The 18247-nt window shown below is 36.8% G+C and overlaps 1 protein-coding gene across 11 annotated transcripts in view; it reads left to right on the top strand.

Annotated features, from left to right (window-relative positions):
- Window positions 1-18247, top strand: part of CRPPA (CDP-L-ribitol pyrophosphorylase A) — a 417735-nt gene that overhangs the window by 248039 nt on the left and 151449 nt on the right. Inside the window, exon 10 of one of the 11 annotated variants that reach the window (XM_081537644.1) lies at window positions 6649-10452. The exons of the other annotated variants lie outside the window; for them this stretch is intronic. Coding sequence (XP_081393770.1) covers window positions 6649-6669 — 21 coding nt within the window. The 3' untranslated portion in view covers window positions 6670-10452. Of the gene's footprint in view, window positions 1-6648; window positions 10453-18247 lie in introns of those variants that run through there. 11 annotated transcript variants of the gene reach the window in all.

Here is an 18247-nt window from a genome sequence, read left to right as displayed (position 1 = left end):
CAATGAAACTTTGGGTGAGTTCTAATTGCTTAAAAAGTGCTATGGGTGAGTAGAGTTTGGAAGTGGAAATCAGGAAGCCAGTACTGATGCTTCACTAGTAATGATGTTTCACTATTAATGTATTTATTTGCTATGAAAATGATAAATATAATTCTTTGAGCATCAATCTCCTCTTCTTAAAATGAGAAGTGTGGAGTAGATGCTCTCTGAAGTCCCATCTACACCCAAATTATTTTGAGTAACACGAGAGATTTCTATTGGATAATTTATGGCATACTTATCTATTTAATACTTTGTTACAGACGGGTTTTGTTCCCAGTGGGCTGATTTTTAGCATGTTATTGAAATGATGTTTATAAACCACAGTGACAGTCTATACTTTTCATTTTCTGTTGAAACAAGAAATTTTACTGTGACTTATTTACCACCTCCTAAAAATTCCTAATAAACCCTTTCATATATCATAAACTTAAAATTTTTTTCTCTTTTATTTTTTTAATTATGAAAGTATGATAACATATTTATAGGAGACTTGGAAAATACAGGACAAAGTTACATATAGCTCCATTATATATTAAAATTATTTTTTAAGTAGATAAATTAAGATTTTTAGTTGATGTTTCTTGTGGCTCAGCTGGTAAAGAATCCACCTGCAATGCAGGAGACCTGGGTTAGATCCCTGGGTTGGGAAGATCCCCTGGAGAAGGGAAAGGTTATCCACTCCAGTATTCTGGCCTAGAGAATTCCATGGACTGTATGGTCCATGGGGTTGCAAAGAGTTGGACACAACTGAGCAACTTTCACTTTCACTTTTTTTCATTTTCAATATAAAACTCTCAAAAATTAATAGAATGAATATACAGAAAAATAGAGGAATATAATAGACCTGAAAGGCACCATGAACCAATTAACATAATTAAAATTTATACAATTTTCACACAACAGTAGGATATAAATTCTGTTCAGATTCTCCTAGAATATAAACTAGAAGACACTGGAACATATCCAGGGACATAAAACAAGGTGAAAAAATTTTATGCTCTAAGGTTATTAAAATCATACAGAGCTGTTCTCTGATCACTGTGGAATTACGTCATAAACTTTAAAAAATTTTAAACTTTTAATACTAATTAAAATTATTTCAGGCATATAATCATTGACATAACTTATCCCAGAGAAGGTATTTCTCCTGCTATCCCTGTTAAGGTTGGCTAATACCAATTAGTTGGACAATTATAGAAGAATCTGAAATAATATATTTCAGTTACATGTCAAGAGATATTTTATGAAACAGATGCAGAGTATGGATTGCATATGTTTTTATTTATTGTTCATTGGTAAATTTGCCATCCTTCTAGCAGTTGAACATTAGGTTACAGACTGAGAAATAAATATTGATGATAATAAAAATTACACTAGTTCTGTTGCTCATTAGTGATTAATTACATTGTTTCTGTGTGTATGCACTCTATATGGAATAGATTAAAAATCTGTGTAAGTTATTTACTGTAAACAAATGGTCTGATTTAAGAAATAATTGATATTTGTTGAAGAATATGAGCACTGCTCTTTGGTTTTTATAATATTTAGTGTTTATACTATTTCTAAATGTTTCTTAGTATAAAGAAACATTGTTACATGTGTGGAGGGAGATAATTATACATAGGCTGTGGAATAACAAGTATCACATACTTGCATTAATTTAATAATTTATGCTTTTTTTTTTGACTTGGGAAAGGTGTTCTATTTTCAAATAGGATGCTATTTTGAAAAAAAAAAAGTACCATAATGAAAAAGCTTGGATTAAAGCAGTGAAAATTGCCTATTTCATGCCATTAAGTTTCTATTTTTGTTTTGGTGTATTTGATACCACATAATAACTTCCAGATGTTCAAGCTGGTTTCAGAAAAGGCAGAGGAACCAGAGATCAAATTGCCAATATCCGCTGGATCATCGAAAAAGCAACAGAGTTCCAGAAAAACATCTATTTCTGCTTTATTGACTATGCCAAAGCCTTTGACTGTGTGGATCACAATAAACTGTGGAAAATTCTGAAAGAGATGGGAATACCAGACCATCTGACCTGTCTCTTGAGAAACCTGTATGCAGGTGAGGAAGCAACAGTTAGAACTGGACATGGAACAACAGACTGGTTCCAAATAGGAAAAGGAGTACGTCAAGGCTGTATATTGTCACCCTGCTTATTTAACTTATATGAAGAGTATATCATGAGAAACGCTGGGCTAGAAGAAACACAAGCTGGAATCAAGATTGCCGGGAGAAATATCAATAACCTCAGATATGTGGATGACACCACCTTTATGGCAGAGAGTGAAGAAGAACTAAAGAGCCTCTTGATGAAGGTGAAGGAGGAGAGTGAAAAAGCTGGCTTAAAGCTCAACGTTCAGAAAACTAAGATCATGGCATCTGGTCCCATCACTCCACGGGAAATAGATGGGGAAACAGTGGAAACAGTGTCAGACTTTATTTTTTTGGGCTCCAGAATCACTGCTGATGGTGACTGCAGCCATGAAATTAAAAGACGCTTACTCCTTGGAAGGAAGGTTATGGCCAACCTAGATAGCATATTTAAAAGCAGAGACATTACTTTGCCAACAAAAGTCCGTCTAGTCAAGGCTATGGTTTTTCCAGTGGTCATGTATGGATGTGAGAGTTGGACGGTGAAGAAAGCTGAGTGCCGCAGAATTGATGCTTTTGAACTGTGGTGTTGGAGAAGACTCTTGAGAGTCCCTTGGACTGCAAGGAGATCCAATCAATCCATCCTAAAAGAGATCAATCCTGGGTGTTCATTGGAAGGTCTGATGTTGAAGCTGAAACTCCAATACTTTGGCCACCTCATGTGAAGAGTTGACTCATTGGAAAAGACCCTAATGCTGGGTAGGATTGGGGGCGGGAGGAGAAGGGGACGACAGAGGATGAGATGGTTGGAGGGCATCACCGACTCGATGAACATGAGTTTGGGTAGACTCCGGGATTTGGTGATGGACAGGGAGGCCTGGCGTGCTGCAATTCATGGGGTCGCAAAGAGTCGGACACGACTGAGCGACTGAACTGAACTGAACTGAATTTGTTTTGTTTTTATCTTAAAGCTTAAGGCTTGGTAAAAAAGATACATGAAGATTAACAAAATTCATGAATTTGACCTGTTTATCATTATCTGTGTATTCTTAGCCCTGTAAATTTGGTTGTGGTGATAACAAGACAGATTCTAATTTTTTATTAGAACATTTTAATGGATATTAATTATTCATATTAATATATTTTAATTTGGAAAATATGTTTTTAAGGTCTATAGTTCATATTCAGTTTTTCTGTTAAGAAAGTCTTAAATTTTAATGTAATATTTTCTTTAAAATACTTCCCATATACCTCAACCAGTGAGTAACATTGCCACATAAGCACCTAATGAGATTAGAAAAATTAGGCAAACAGTTATGATTTGATCAATAAATCTGCCATTATCGTTATATAGGAGGCACCGCATTCTCTAATATAACAGAGAGCATAGCAGGTACACTCCTATATAATGTATTTGTTGCCTTCTTATGTTGTAGCTGTGAACCTTTTATCTCTCAACCGAATTTTAAATTACTAATTAAGGGTTATAGACTTGTATAAAAGATTATATTGCTCGTTCTCAGCCTTCCTAGCTATATGTTAATGTCACCTGCAGGCCTTTCAATGCATACTAATGTCTGGGTCTTACCCCAACTGTTAAATCAGAGTCTCTCAGGGTAGGGTCAGGAAATGGAATTTATCGCTCGAATTCCCCAAGTGATGATAATGTGCAGCATGCGTTGAGAACCTGCGGTCTATATGGTCCAACATATTTATCAAGTTATTATTATAACATTTCATTTGACTAAAACTTTATATACTTCTGTTAATTATATATTTCTTAAAAAAAAACTAAAAATTTTAGCAACCTTTCCATTGATTTATAACCTTATTTTATTGCTCATGTTCAGAAAGCATAGCTTTTTTTCATATAAATATGTTCAATGAATGCAGTCTTTCCAAATGTAATGGCCACTATTACTGGTCATTCTATGAGGAATTCTCTGCTGATGAAAATTAACATCAACAATAGTTGTTTTTTTTTTTAAGAGATATCTGAAACAGCTCTAGATATTATTTACCACACAAATGTATGGAAAAATGTATTACTTTCCTATTGCTGGACTTCTCTGATAGCTCAGCTTGTAAGGAATCCACCTGCATTGCAGGAGACCTCATTTCGATTCCTGGATCAGGAAGATCCACTGGAGAAGGGCTAGGCTACCCACTCCAGTATTCTTGGGCTTCCCTAGTGGCTCACCTGGTAAAGAATCTGCCTGCAATGTGGAAGACCTGAGTTCGATCCCTGGGTTGGCAAGATCCCCTGGAGAAGGGAAAGGCTACCTACTTCAGTATTCTGGCCTGGAGAATTCCATGGACTGTATACTCCATGAGGTCACAGAGTCGGACACGATTGAGACTGAGCAACTTTCACTTTCAGTTTCCTATTGCTAATGTAACTAGCGACTAATGGCATAAAACCTTGGGACTTAAAACAACACTGTTTAGTATCTTATAGTTTCTAAGATCAGAAGTCCTAAGATCAAGGTGTCAACATGGGTATGTTTCTTTTCAAGGCTTTAGGGGAGGTGCCTTGACATTGCTTTTCTAGCATATGAAGGCCGCCTGCTTTCCTCGCTGTGGCCTTTTCCTCCATCTTCAAAGAGTATCGCTTCAATATGCTTCTACTGTCACATCTTTCATTCTAAACCTTTTTCTACCCTCTTGTAACTACTCTTGTGATTGCATTCACTTCAGCCAGATAATCTAGGGAAGTCTTCCCATTTTGAGATCCTTAATTTAAGCACATCTGAAAAACTCCTTTTGCCATTTAAAGGAGTAGTTAGCAAATCCACAATTTCTAGAATTTGAACAAGGACACCTTTAAGAAACATTATACAGTCTACCACTAGCAACTTTGAGTTAATTTCTTAATTTCAAATTAAGACTTTCTAAATTCTTAATTTCAAAATGCACCTTTTTTTTTTTTTTTTTTGGTTTATCAAAGAATACAGTGCTAAGAAACAAACAAAGAGAATTGGTAGCTCAGCTGGTAAAGAATCGGCCTGCAATGCTGGAGACACAATTCAATTCCTGGGTCAGGAAGTTCCCCTAGAGCAAGGGGTAGGCTACCCACTGTAGTATTCTTGGGCTTTCCTGGTGGCTCACATGATAAAGAATCTGCCTGCAATGCAGGAGACCTGGGTTAGATTCCTAGGTTGGGAAGATCCCTTGGAGGAGGGCATGGCAACTCACTCCATTCTTGCCTCTAGAATCCCCATGGACAGAGGAGCCTGGTGGGCTGCAGTCCATGGAATCTCAAAAGAGTTGGACACGCCTGAGTGACTAAGCACAGCACAGTTTCATCAGAGAGCATGACAGAAAAAAAATGCTTTAACAAAATGAAAAATTTTTCAGGGAACTGTATAACATGATTCTGAAAACTTTGAATCAGATAGAAATATTTTAATTCATTATTCCATATCACTTCTCTCACTGTTTTACTATGCAATTAGAGTTTGATTTTCCAACATGGTGTCAAAATTGATGTAAGACTTGAGACACTCCAAGATACATACAATGGTTATAATTCCTTATCCATGCCTTTATATCCTTTGTCATAAATGGAGACTGAACCAGATTTATGTAGGGTTTGATGCCTAGGTCATGCAGTGCAATTAATGCTCTTCATGTTGCTATAACAATAATGAGTGCATGATGTTGTTATTAGTAGCTAAGTCATGTCCAACTGACTCCTCTGTCCATGGAATTTCCCAGGCAAGAATATTGGAGGGTATAGCCATTTCCTTCTCCAGGGGATCTTCTCAACGTGGGGATCAAGCCCAGGTCTCATGCATTGGCAGGTGGATTCTTTACCACTGTACCAAATGCATGATAAATATTAGTTATCATTGGTAGTAGTTTAGCAGCTTTATCTTTAAAAATGCTTATGTAGACATTTTAGCAATAGCAAATTACTGTCTCTTGGTAGATAGATGTACCTTCTAGTATACATATGCTCACCGAATACTTTTATGTGTCACATACTCTGAGTAATATCTTGAGGGAAATATAATTATGTAAAAACAAGTCATTGATATTCTGCCTTCAACTGGGTATATAAGATTCTATTTAGGAAGGAAATTTAAAAGTACTCTGAGAGATCCAAAAGATGATTCTGGTTCAGAGAATAAAAAGTTTTTGATAATACTGTATATATACTACATTTTTTTTTCTTAAAACCAAAGGAAAATGGTTTAGCCGACTATTTTCCCAATAATTCATGTAAGATTGTGTGTGTATGCATGGATGTTTTCATTAGTCTTCATATTCCACGAATTCTTTATTTTAAATTCTAAAGCATTACAGGCGTAAGTATGAATCTTCAGATGTTCTGCTCACAACTGTACTTCATATGGTTTTGGAATAACTAATATCCCATTTTGGGCTCCTCCCTAAATATCCCCAGATGCCAGCAGAAAAAAAAATCATTGCAAGTGCCATACTATTCTTGGTGTATGTCAGTTCCATCTGTTACTGTCCTGCAGTACATTCTACTTTGTTTCCTAGGTGCCAAAGTCATCCAAGTAACTACTCCATTCCTAAATTCAGCAGCCAAAGTGCTTCATCAGCAGCCAAAGAGAGGATCTCAAAGCTGCCTTTAAAAACATTCAGATGTCTTAAACAAGTTCCAGTCAAATTTGAAGTTGGTCTTTTTTTTCCCCCTCTATACTGGACAACAGCCAAGAAGCCTTTATTAATCTCCTCTCTGTATGGTTTATATTTTCTTGAACATATCTTCTCTCTTATGAGTTGATGGAAGAAGTTAGTACAGTCGGTGTATAGACAGATACAACAAAATTTACTTGGTGGTTGCAGTGCTTGGAAAACCACAGTTGTTTAACACATCCACAAAAATTCCAAACAAAATAACTCTTCATTTGATGACCCATGTAATAAGATGCCCAGCTTTTATAAAATTATCATGTATTTACTGTTGCCGTTTACCTCCTACTGTGCTGTGCTTAGTCACTCAGTCCTGTCCAACTCTTTGGGACCCCACAGACTGTATGTATGTAGCCCACCAGGCTCCTTTGTCCATGGGGATTCTCCAGGCAAAAAGAGTGGAGTGGGTTGCCATGCCCTCCTCCAAGGGATCTTCCCAACCCAGGGATCGAACCCAGGTCTCCCTCGTTGCAAGGCAGATTCTTTACCATCTGAGCCATCAGGGAATCCTGAGAATACTAGAGTGAGTAACCTCTCCCTTCTCCAGAAGATCTTCCTGACCCGTGAATCAACCAGAGTCTCCTGCATTGCAGGCAGATTCTGTAACAGCTGAGCTTCCAGGGAAGCCCATCTCCTACTGTAGTTTAAAAGGAAACAGATTATGTGAAGAAGAAACTTATTAGCATCTTTTGTCTTTGGGGAGTGTTTTTAAATCATTTGCCTTTGAACTTTTTTGTTGTTTTTGTTCAGTTGCTAAGTTGTGTCCAACTCTTTGTAACTCCATGGACTGCAGCATGCCAGACTTCCCTGTCCTTCACTATCTCCTGGAGTTTTCTCAAACTCATGTCCATTGAGTCGATGATGCCATTCAACCATCTCATCCTCTGTCACCTTCTTTGTCTCCTGCCCTCAATCTTTCACAGCTTCGGGTTCTTTTACAATGAGTCAGTTCTTCACATCAGGTAACCAAATTATCAGAGCTTCAGCTTCAGCATCAGTCCTTCCAATGAATATTCAGGGTTGATTTCCTTTTCTTTTTTGGGAGTGGCCGAAAACTGACCTTTTCCAGCCCTGTGGCCACTGCTGAGTTTTCCAAATTTGTTGGCATATTGAGTACAGCCCTTTTACAGCATCATCTTTTAGGATTTGAAATAGCTCAACTGGAATTCTATCACCTCCACTAACTTTGTTCTTAGTAATACTTCCTAAGGCCAGTTGACCTAACACTTTATGATGTCTGGCTGTAGGCGAGTGGCCACCATTGTGGTTATCTGGGTTATTAAGACTTTTTATTTTTTTGGTATAGACTTCGGTGTATTCTTGCCATCTCAATCTCTTCTGCTTCTGTCCTTTATTGTACCCATTTTTGTATGAAATGTTCCCTTGGTATCTCCAGTTTTCTTGACGTGATCTCTATTCTTTCCCATTCTATTGTTTTCCTTTATTTCTTTGCATTGTTTACTTAAAAGGCTTTCTTTTCTCTCCTTGCTCTTCTCTGGAACTCTGCATTCAGTTGGATATATCTTCCCCTTTCTCCTTTGATTTTGCTTCTCTTCTCAGCTATTTGTAAGCATCCTCAGACAACCCCTTTGCCTTCTTGCATTTCTTTTTCTTTGTGATGGTTTTAGTCACCACCCCCTGCACAATGTTACAAACCTCTGTCCATAGTTCTTTAGGCACTCTGCCTATGAGATCTAATCCCTTGAGTCTTTTTGTCACCTTCACTGTATAATCATAAGGGATTTGATTTATGTCATACATGAATGGCCTGGTGCCTTCCCCTACTTTTTTCAATTTAAGCCTGAATTTTGCAGTAAGGAGCTGATGATCTGAACCACAGTCAGCTCCAGGTCTTGATTTTGCTGACTGTATAGAGCTTCTCCATATTTGGCTGCAAAAAATATAATCAGTCTGATTTCAGTGTTGGCCATCCGGTGATGTCCTTGTGTATAGTCGTCTCTTGTGTTGTTGGAAGAGGGTGTTTGCTATGACCAGTGTGTTCTCTTGGCAAAACTCTGTTAGCCTTTGCCCTGCTTCATGTTGTACTCCAAGGCCAAACTTGCCTGTTATTCTGGGTATCTCTTGACTTCCTCCTCCCTTTGTATTCCTGTCCCCTGTGATGAAAAGGACATCTTTTTCTGGTGTTAGTTTTAGAAGGTCTTGTAGGTCTTCATGTAACCATTCAACTTCAGCTTCTTCTGCATTACTGGTTGGGGAAAAGACTTGGATTACTGTGATGTTGAGTGGTTTGCCTTGGAAACATCATTCTGTTGTTTTTGAGATTGTACCTAAGTATTGCATTTCTGACCCTTTGTTGACTATGAGGACTGCTCCATTTCTTCTAAGGGATTGTTGGCAACAGTAGTAGATATAATGGTCATCTGAATTAAATGCACCCATTCCAGTTCATTTTAGTTCACTGATTCCTAAAATGACGATATCTCCTTTTGCCATCTCCTGCTTGACCATGTCCGGTTTTCCAATTCATGGACTTAACATTCCATGTTCCTATGCAAAATTGTTCTTTACAGCATCGGTCTTTACTGTCAACCCCAGACACATCCACTCTTGAGTGTCATTTCTGCTTTGGCCCTGCCTCTTTATTCCTTCTGGAGCTATTTCTCAGCTTTGCTCCAGTAGCATATTGGATACCTATCAACCTGGGGTGACTCATCTTCCAGTGTCATATTTTTTTGCCTTTTCATATTGTTCATGGGGTTCTCGAGCCAAGAATACTGGAGTGGTTTGCTATTCCCTTCTCCAGTGGACCACATTTAATATCCAGATATTTGGGGATTTTCAAGATGTATGTCAGCCATTGATTTTTTTTTTTTGTATAATTGTAGGCAAAGAATATACTTTATATGATTTCAATTTTTCAAAATGTTTAAAGTTTATTTGGGGACATGGGATGTGATCTATATCTTCTTGGTGAATCAACTTCCTTATCACTATGTAATGACCTGTTTATGGAAATTTTCCTTTACCTGGTGGCTCAGTGGTAAAGAATCCACCTGCAATGTAGGAACCCAGGTTCAATCCTTGAGTTGGGAAGATCCCTTGGAAAAGGAAATGGCAACCCACCCCAGTATTCTTGTTTGGGAAAACTCATGGACAGAGGAGACTGGCAGGCTACAGTCCATGGGGTCACAAAAGAATTGGACATGACTTGTTGACTAAACAGAACATGGTCTTCTTTATTTGGATTTAATACTGTCATTATAGCTTCCTTTTGGTTGATGTATTCATGGTTGATTTTTTTCTGCCCTTCATTTTAGTTTTACCCTAACAATATCATTTTATTTAATATTGGTTTCTTGTAGGCAGTATTTTATTTACTTATTTTTTTAAATCCAAATTGCTTTATTTTCTTTTATGTTTGTGTAGACCATTTATATTTAATGCAATTACTGACATGGTCAAGCTTACATGTACCACTTATAATTGTTTTGTGTTTGAATACCGTTTTTTGATTCTTTTTACTCTCTTATACATTAATTTGGATTGTTTAGGAATTTGTTAGCATTCCAATTTAATTTATATTTTATTGAAAACATTTTAGTGAAGTGTAATTGATTTACAGTATTGTGCTAGTTTCAAGTGTATTGGAGAGTCATTCTTTTCTAAAATACATACATTTTTTCTGCATTAGTCTCTGTCTCTCCTTCTTTTAGAGCTCTAACAATACGCATGTCAGATTTCATATTTATATTGTCCTCCAAGTTTCTGGGTGGCTTCCCTTGTAGCTCAGTCAGTAAAGAATCTGCCTGCAATGCAAGAGACCCAGGTTTGATTCCTGGGTTGGAAAGATCCTCTGGAGAAGGAAATGTCAACCCACTCCAGTATTCTTTTCTGGAGAATCCCATGGACAGAGGAACCTGGAGGGCTACAGTGCATGGGGTCACAAGAGTTGGACACAACTTAGCAACTAAACCACCACCACCAAGTTCCTGAGACTCTACTGTCTTGATTCAGTTATATTCCTTCTTTTGTTCTGATTTGAAAATTTCAATGATCTATCTCCATAGTAAGTCTTTGCTCTATTGACCTTGACTTTTTTTTTTTTTTTAAACTGAACTCATCCACTCCAGTATTCTTTTCTGGAGAATCCCATGGACAGAGGAGCCTGGCAGGCTACAGTCCATGGGGTCACAAAGAGTCAGACATGACTGAGTGACTAAACCACCACCATCCATACCAAATTTCATTTCTTGTTTTTTTAAATTACAAAATTTCCCTTTTTTATAATTATTTTCCTTTTAATTATTGTTTAAACTTGTTGTCAATATATACAGCACAAAATTTAACCATTTTTAAATATGCAGCTCTGTGGCATTAAGTATATTCACATTATTGTACAGCCATCCTTGCATTTCATTTTTCATCTTGAAAAACTGAAACTCTCTAACTCATTAAATATTAACCTCTCATTGTTCTTGCCCTGAACCTCTGGCAACAACCATTTTGCTTTCTATTCTTATCAATTCTTATCTTACCTTGTCTGAGTAGAATCATACAGTATTATTCTTTTTATGACTGGCTTATTTCACTTAGCATAATGTCTCAAGGTTCACCCATGTTTTACTGTGTGTCAGAATGTCCTTTCTTTTTAAAGTTGAATAATATTTCATTGTAGGTATATATTACATTTTATTTATTCATTCGTCTGTTGATGGTTGATTCTACCTTTGATTATTGTGAGTAATACTGTTATGAACATGGTTATATAACTATCTCTTCAAGATTATGCTTTCAGTCATTTGGAGTGTACTATAACCAGAAGCATTATAAAACTGCTGGATTATATTTTTAATTTTTCGAGGAACTGCTGCACCACTCTTCCTAGCAGCTACACTGCTTTATATTCCCACTGACAGTGCACAAGCGTTCCAATTTCTCTATATCCTTACCTATATCCTTGTTATTTGTTTATTAATCTTTTGATAATAGATTTCCTAGTAGATGTAATTGGTGTCTTACTGTGGGTTTGATTTTCATTTCTCTGATGGTTAGCATCTTTTCAATGTGCTTATTGGCCATCTGCACATATTTGGAAATATGTCTAAGTTCTTTGCCCATTTTTTAGTTGAATTGTAATTTATGGTTTCTTTGATGAGATGTATATCATTCCCTTCATTTTGAGAGTTTTTATTCTCACTTTATGGGACGTGGTTGTCATACATGCTTAAAAGTTTTTGATAATTCCACCCTCTGGGTCATCTTGATGTTGGTGTCTATTTATTTTCTTTTGCCTTGACAGTTGTTGAGATTTTTCCACTTCTTTGAGTTCTTGTTGTTGTTCAGTTGCTAGGTCATGTCAGACTCTTTGCGACCCCATGGACTGCATGCAGCACACCAGGTTCCTCTCTCCTTCAGTATCTCCCAGAGTTTTCTCAAATTCATGTCTATTGAAATTCTCTATTGCATTCACTATATTTTAAGTATTATACTGTGAAATTCTGTGTCCCATTAAAATGCTGCCAAAAATGTTGATTTGTTTTGTTTTGACAATGTATCCGCCTAGTTGTATTCAGATTGCAAATCCTACCTTGCCTCCTGAGGGCTGTGGTTTCAGAGTCAGTTTAGTTTTTGAAGCTTTTGCAGTGTTATCCAATCATCGCACATGTGTACCATCAAGGAAAAGTCTGGCACCTGAGCAGTGTTCTGCATCCAAGTTCAGTTTTCAAATCTTTTGCAGTGTTTGTTAGAGTCAGTCTATACATGTGCAGTTTTCAGAGTTTACCAGGACATTATACACAGGTTTAGAGGGGGCTCTCTTTCTCCCCCTCTGTCATCTGTGTGGTTCCTTTGCACTCTTGGCTCTCAGGGACTTTTGTGAATTTGTAGCTCCAAAGGGTAAAGACTTCGATTGCTATTGCTGAGTTTTGTTATGTGTGCATGTGGGTGTGTTAAGTCGCTTCAGTCATGTCCAACTCTTTGGAACTCTATGGACTGTAGCCTGAAAAGCTCCTCTGCCCATGGAATTCCCCAGGCAAGAATACTGGAGTGGGTTGCCATTTCCTTCTCCAGGGAATCTTCCTGACCCAGGGATCAAACCTGCATCTCTTAAGTCTCCTGTATTGGTAGGCACGTTCTTTACCACTAGCACCACCTGGGAAGCCCTATTGCTGAGTTTTGGATAAAGGAAAATATTCATAAGAAACATTCATATGAAATTTGTGTATATTGTAGAACAAATTCTAGATATATCTGTTAAGTATATCTTATATATGGATTTTTTAGGATAATTTACTTTTAGGATAAAAAACACAACTTCCACCTAATTGGTGAGTTCATTTTTCCAATAATGAGAATATGGAAAATGATACAACTGCCTATGTTAAAGCAGTCTGGTTTTGTATAAACCTTGGATTTGAGGCATAGTATTGTTTTGGATGAAGTCAAAGGTCAGAGGCTTTGGGATTGATAAAAAAACATTCAATAACTTAAGTCCAGAATGACTCATAGCAACAGGCAAAACCATTTTCCCCTTTGTTTAAGCTGTCATTCTGTTTCTTCGATTTAAATATTTTATTATCCTAATGGAATTCTTTTTAGTTTCAATAGAAATGGAGAATGAAATTAGGATACTTTAGAGAGTACTGTGATTTGAGTTTGTTATATTTAAAAAACTGAGCAGTTTCAGATTTCTCAGCATCAGGCTTTAAAATTCTTCCAGTTTTTCAATTTCCCTTTATGTATGTTTACAAATCCATTTTGTTCACTCTAATGTTAAAACTGTGCCTGTGAGAACCATTTCCACAGGTTTCCATGTACTGCCTAAAAATACAGTACATTTCCACCAGGCCATATGAGCGTATAACTATAAAGAATTCCCAGATGTTCAAAAAACAACAAAAATTATCTCCTGTTCCCTCAGTTGGAGACCTGAAGTGTATCTTATAATTGATTTTAAAATGTATAGAAATGTTTACAGCTTAGTTATTTTATCCATCAAAAAGTAGAATGAATATTATGTTATTTTGATCTTAACTTGAACTTGAATTTTATTTTTTTGGCTGCACTGTATCTTCATTGCTGCCCATGGGGTTTCTCTAGTTGTGGTGTTCAGGCTTTTGTGGTGACTTCTGTTGCAGAGCATGGTCTCTGGAGCTCCCAGGGTTCAGTAGTTGTGGGTCTAGGACACAGGCTCAGTAGTTGAGACCCATGGGCTTAGTTACTCTGCAGCATGTGGAATCCCCTAGGACCAGGGATCGAACCCATGTGCCCTGCATTGACAGGTGATTCTTAATCACTGGGTAACGAGGGAAGTCCTTAACTTGAATTTTTTTGCTGAATAATGTAAGAGCTACTTTGAAATCCTGTTTGGAATATATTAATTGAAAGATATGTCTTTTAAATAATTAAAATTCATTGATCTTTTTCTTTAAAGAATTCCATATAAATCGCCATGGTTTCCACTTTAAAAATTAAAATTATGCAATTTAAGGACTTTGTAGTTGCTTGGGTACTTAATGGGAAAAAATAAAATTAGAACTGGGTACTATTATCTTCCTTTAATTCTGTGACTCTTTAAAACTCAGTTTCTCTTTTTCATTTAATAATTTTTCCTTGTGATTATATGCATGAAAGACTGGTTTCTGAGGTATAGCTGATTTTAGTTGGAAGCAAATTTTTGAATAGGGATTGGTGAATTACTGCTCATGGGCCAGATCTGAAGAGTGCTTGTTTTTAATAATTAAAGTTTTATTGAAATGCAGTTACGTTCATTCATTTGTATTTTCTATGGCGACTTTCATGCTATAAGAGCAGAGTTGAGTAGTTGTAACAAAGATCATTTGGCTCATAAAACAAAATACTTAAGACGTGCTTCTTTACAGAAAAGATTTGCTCACCCTTACTTCATAAGATGAAGGTTTCCAATCATGACTCTTGGATTTTCTCTTACATCTGGGATTATTATATAACTCAGTTTTCTGAGTTACATCAGGCTGTTGCCATCAAGCCATAACTTACTTTAACTGAAACTTTGTTTTCGATGTTTCACTGGTTCTATGATTAAGAATTTAAGCTATGGCCAAGACTGCTGCTATTTTAGAAGTATATATTCACTTTGCCTGATTTTTGTATTGTTGCCATTGAAAAAATATTTATCTCAGTGACCAGCTTCTTACATCTTTTTGTTTATTATGTTGACTTTGTTCAAATTGGCAGCCTAGCTTTAACTTCATTTATTAATTCAATAAATATTTAATTGAACTTTGTTATGCTCATCTTTGTAGTTTTTAGGTTACATAAAAGCAGTGTTTGTTTATTTGTTTGCCATGTTTTTGTACAATAAGAGAAGATGTAAAATTCATAGAGTGTGATTAAGTAGAGCTATTGTAACTCATGGATTCTCTGTTACAGAGATATTCCAATGCACATATGCCCATTTTATAAGTAGTTTTTGTAGAGAAGGTAATCTTTTGATTTACCTGAGAATATTACATGTACTTTTAACCTAAAAGCCTGTCAATATTGCTTAAGATATAACATCTGTTCATTAGTTTATTTAGAAATGTCTTATTGTTCAATGTTATATTTAATGTTATAGACTTATAAGGTACAATAGTAGACAAAATAGTTTAAAAAACCCACGCAAACTGACAAAATGGAAAAAATAAGACAGAACTTTTTAACTTCGCTGTAACTTACATTGTATTAGGAGCAGACAGACAGTACTACAGAGCATTGTGGATTTCTCTAGCTAAAAACAAAGCACATCATGGATGTTATGAATTTCAATGTTAGAAGACAGTTTTAGTTTCTTAGCAAGAAAAGCATTTCTGTTGTATATTAGGTATACTGCTGAGTGCTTGATAACTATATCGATACTTGTTAAAACATCTTAACTCACCCCAGGAACTGTTATATTCCTCTGAAGTGTTCCTTAAATGAGTTGTGTTTGAGACTGACAGGTAAAATATACTTTATCCATCACCTGCATACATTTTCTAGATCTTCTATGAAGGTGATACGTGGTAAACATGAGTGCCACAGGTCAAAACATATATAACTGCACATATGTAATTCAGAAAAGAAAAGCTATTAAGGGGTCTTTATTTGTCTGCATTATCAGAATGTAGGTTTCTTCACCACCTAAATGTTAGCAAATTGCTATTTTAAAAACCTGACATGAAATGTCACATATCCAAACACCATCTTTTCAATGGTCATGTTCTTGGGTGAGGAGGCTATCACTGCAAGAAGAATTACCGTTTCAGATGCCCTGTGTTGGAAGGCATTCCTTTCCTCTGCTCTTACCCTTTTTGTCCCTAAGCATGCAGTCCTCATATCACATGCCGCACTGCGTGCTCCTCACTGTTTCCACACTCCGAGGATGGAGCTGACCTCTGCAACTGCCTGGTAACCACACTTTCCACTCTAACTGCAGCCCCAGTTGCAGAACAGTGGAGCGTCAGGCTTCTCAGTGTCTCCTCTGGCCACTCCTCCTTGTATGATTGCAGAGAAGTTCCCCAGTGTCTCTACTTCCTGATTTATAATGGGAAGAGAGTTGGGAAGCAATCCTTTCTAATGTGGGCTTCCCTGGTGGCTCAGATGGTAAACAATCTGCCTGCAATGCGGAGAACTGGCCTCAGTCTCTGAGTCAGGAAGATCACCTGGAGAAGAGGATGGCAACACACTCCAGTACTCTTGCCTGGCAGATTCCATTTTTACCTAATTAAGAGTGTGTAGAAGCTTCCTCAGCCAGTTTGAGGAGAGAGATGAAGAAAGTATATGGGACTCAAAGGGTGCTTTCAATAGGAGAGGAGGGAAACTACAGTACTATTTGTAGCACAGTTCACCTTTATTGTCTAAGTAAACTACTTCAAAGTATTTATATCAGGATTATCAACAGGGTTGGTGCCAGGAGGATGCCACAGAGCAGGTGGACCTGTTAAGAAATTGTGTGTGTGGTGTGTGTTAGTTGCACAGTCATGTCCAACTCTTTGTGACCCCATGGACTGCAGCTCACCAGGCTCCTCTGTCCACGGAATTCTCCAAGGAAGAATACTGGAGTGGGTTGCCATTTCCTTCTCCAGGAGATCTTCTCAACCCAGAGGTCAAACCTGAGTCTCCTGCATAGAAGACAGATTCTTTACCGTCTGAGCCACCAGTGAAGCCCAAAGTTAGGAATATGTACCATGCCTTAAATGTCTTTGGCAAGGGGAAAAAATCATGCAGGACTACTGACAGAAAGCACCATTTCTAGGAGAAAATTCTAGATATGGTGGGGTGGGTAAAATTTTGGGGTTAAATCAAAATTAAGCAAATTCTGCAAAACAGACAAGTATATAAAAATACTCAAAACATTTCCTTATTTAAATTTTAATATAAATTAGATTTTAATTATAACAGGCTTGGCAGTCAGTGCTGAATTACATAAAAGGTAGGAGTAACATTTTAAATGTTTGCTGATGTTTTACAGGTGCCTCTTGATACTCAATAGGGAGAGATTTAAAAATGATGTCCTTTCAGCTAAAAATCTATTCTAAAATAAAAAATTTTTACGAAAGTAAAAATTTCCTAATGTTCCAGTATTTCTCCTCTGGCTGCCTGTTTCTAATCATTTGCTGATAAGTTACGTACAGTTTTGTGGCTTTCTGCCCTTGCAGAGGAAATGGGAGGATACAGGCAGATAGCACTCTCTAAGCAGTAAGACAAAGAATCACGTCCGTAAATTAACAGAAGTAATCACAACCACAAACGTTGTTTAGTCAGTAATTTGTGTCCGACTCTCTTGCGACCCCATGTACGGTAACCCTTCAGGCTCCTGTGTCCATGGGGTTTCCCAGGAAAGAAGACTGGAGTGGGTTCCACTACTTCCAATACTGGAAACCAGTATTTCCTTCTTCAGGGTATCTTCCCAACCCAGGGATTGAACCCAAGTCCTCTGTATTGCAGGTGGATTCTTTACCACTGAGCCACCAGAGAAGCCAAAAATGAATTAACTGACTACCTAAAAGAAATAAATTTTAAATAACAGGATTAAAAAAAATGTAATCACACCCTACATTATAGGATACGAATGATATATACTGTCATATTTTATTTGGTTCTAATAGCATATTTTAATTTAGGGAGTGAAAATTCTCTTTAATATATGGACTAATTAGACATGTTAGCTGCTGGTCACAGAAATTTAAAGCTTCCTAAAACAAGTATATTATTATGTCTACTAGGAAAGTCGCAATCACTTGCTTATAATTTATTATTAACATTTGTCTTTATTTTCCCTCAATACAGCCCTTCTCATTTTTCTGAATCTAAGGAGAATTGTTTTCCTTTATCTAAGCAGACAAAAAGACTATTGTTGCAAATAAACTCGTTTTGGCCAGTTGTTCAGAAGAAGCATGTGAATTTTATGGTTTACTTTCTTTTTTTTAAAGACCATGTTTCTTCTTATTTTTTTAAAAAAACTATGTCTGTGTCAGGTACC

This window comes from Giraffa tippelskirchi, chromosome 10 (genome assembly GCF_054371585.1).
Source record: "Giraffa tippelskirchi isolate mGirTip1 chromosome 10, T2T-mGirTip1v1.2.pri, whole genome shotgun sequence".
Classification (NCBI taxonomy): domain Eukaryota; kingdom Metazoa; phylum Chordata; class Mammalia; order Artiodactyla; family Giraffidae; genus Giraffa; species Giraffa tippelskirchi.
The sequence above is the reverse complement of the archived record's forward strand: the minus strand, read 5'-3'. Positions and strand labels throughout refer to the sequence as shown.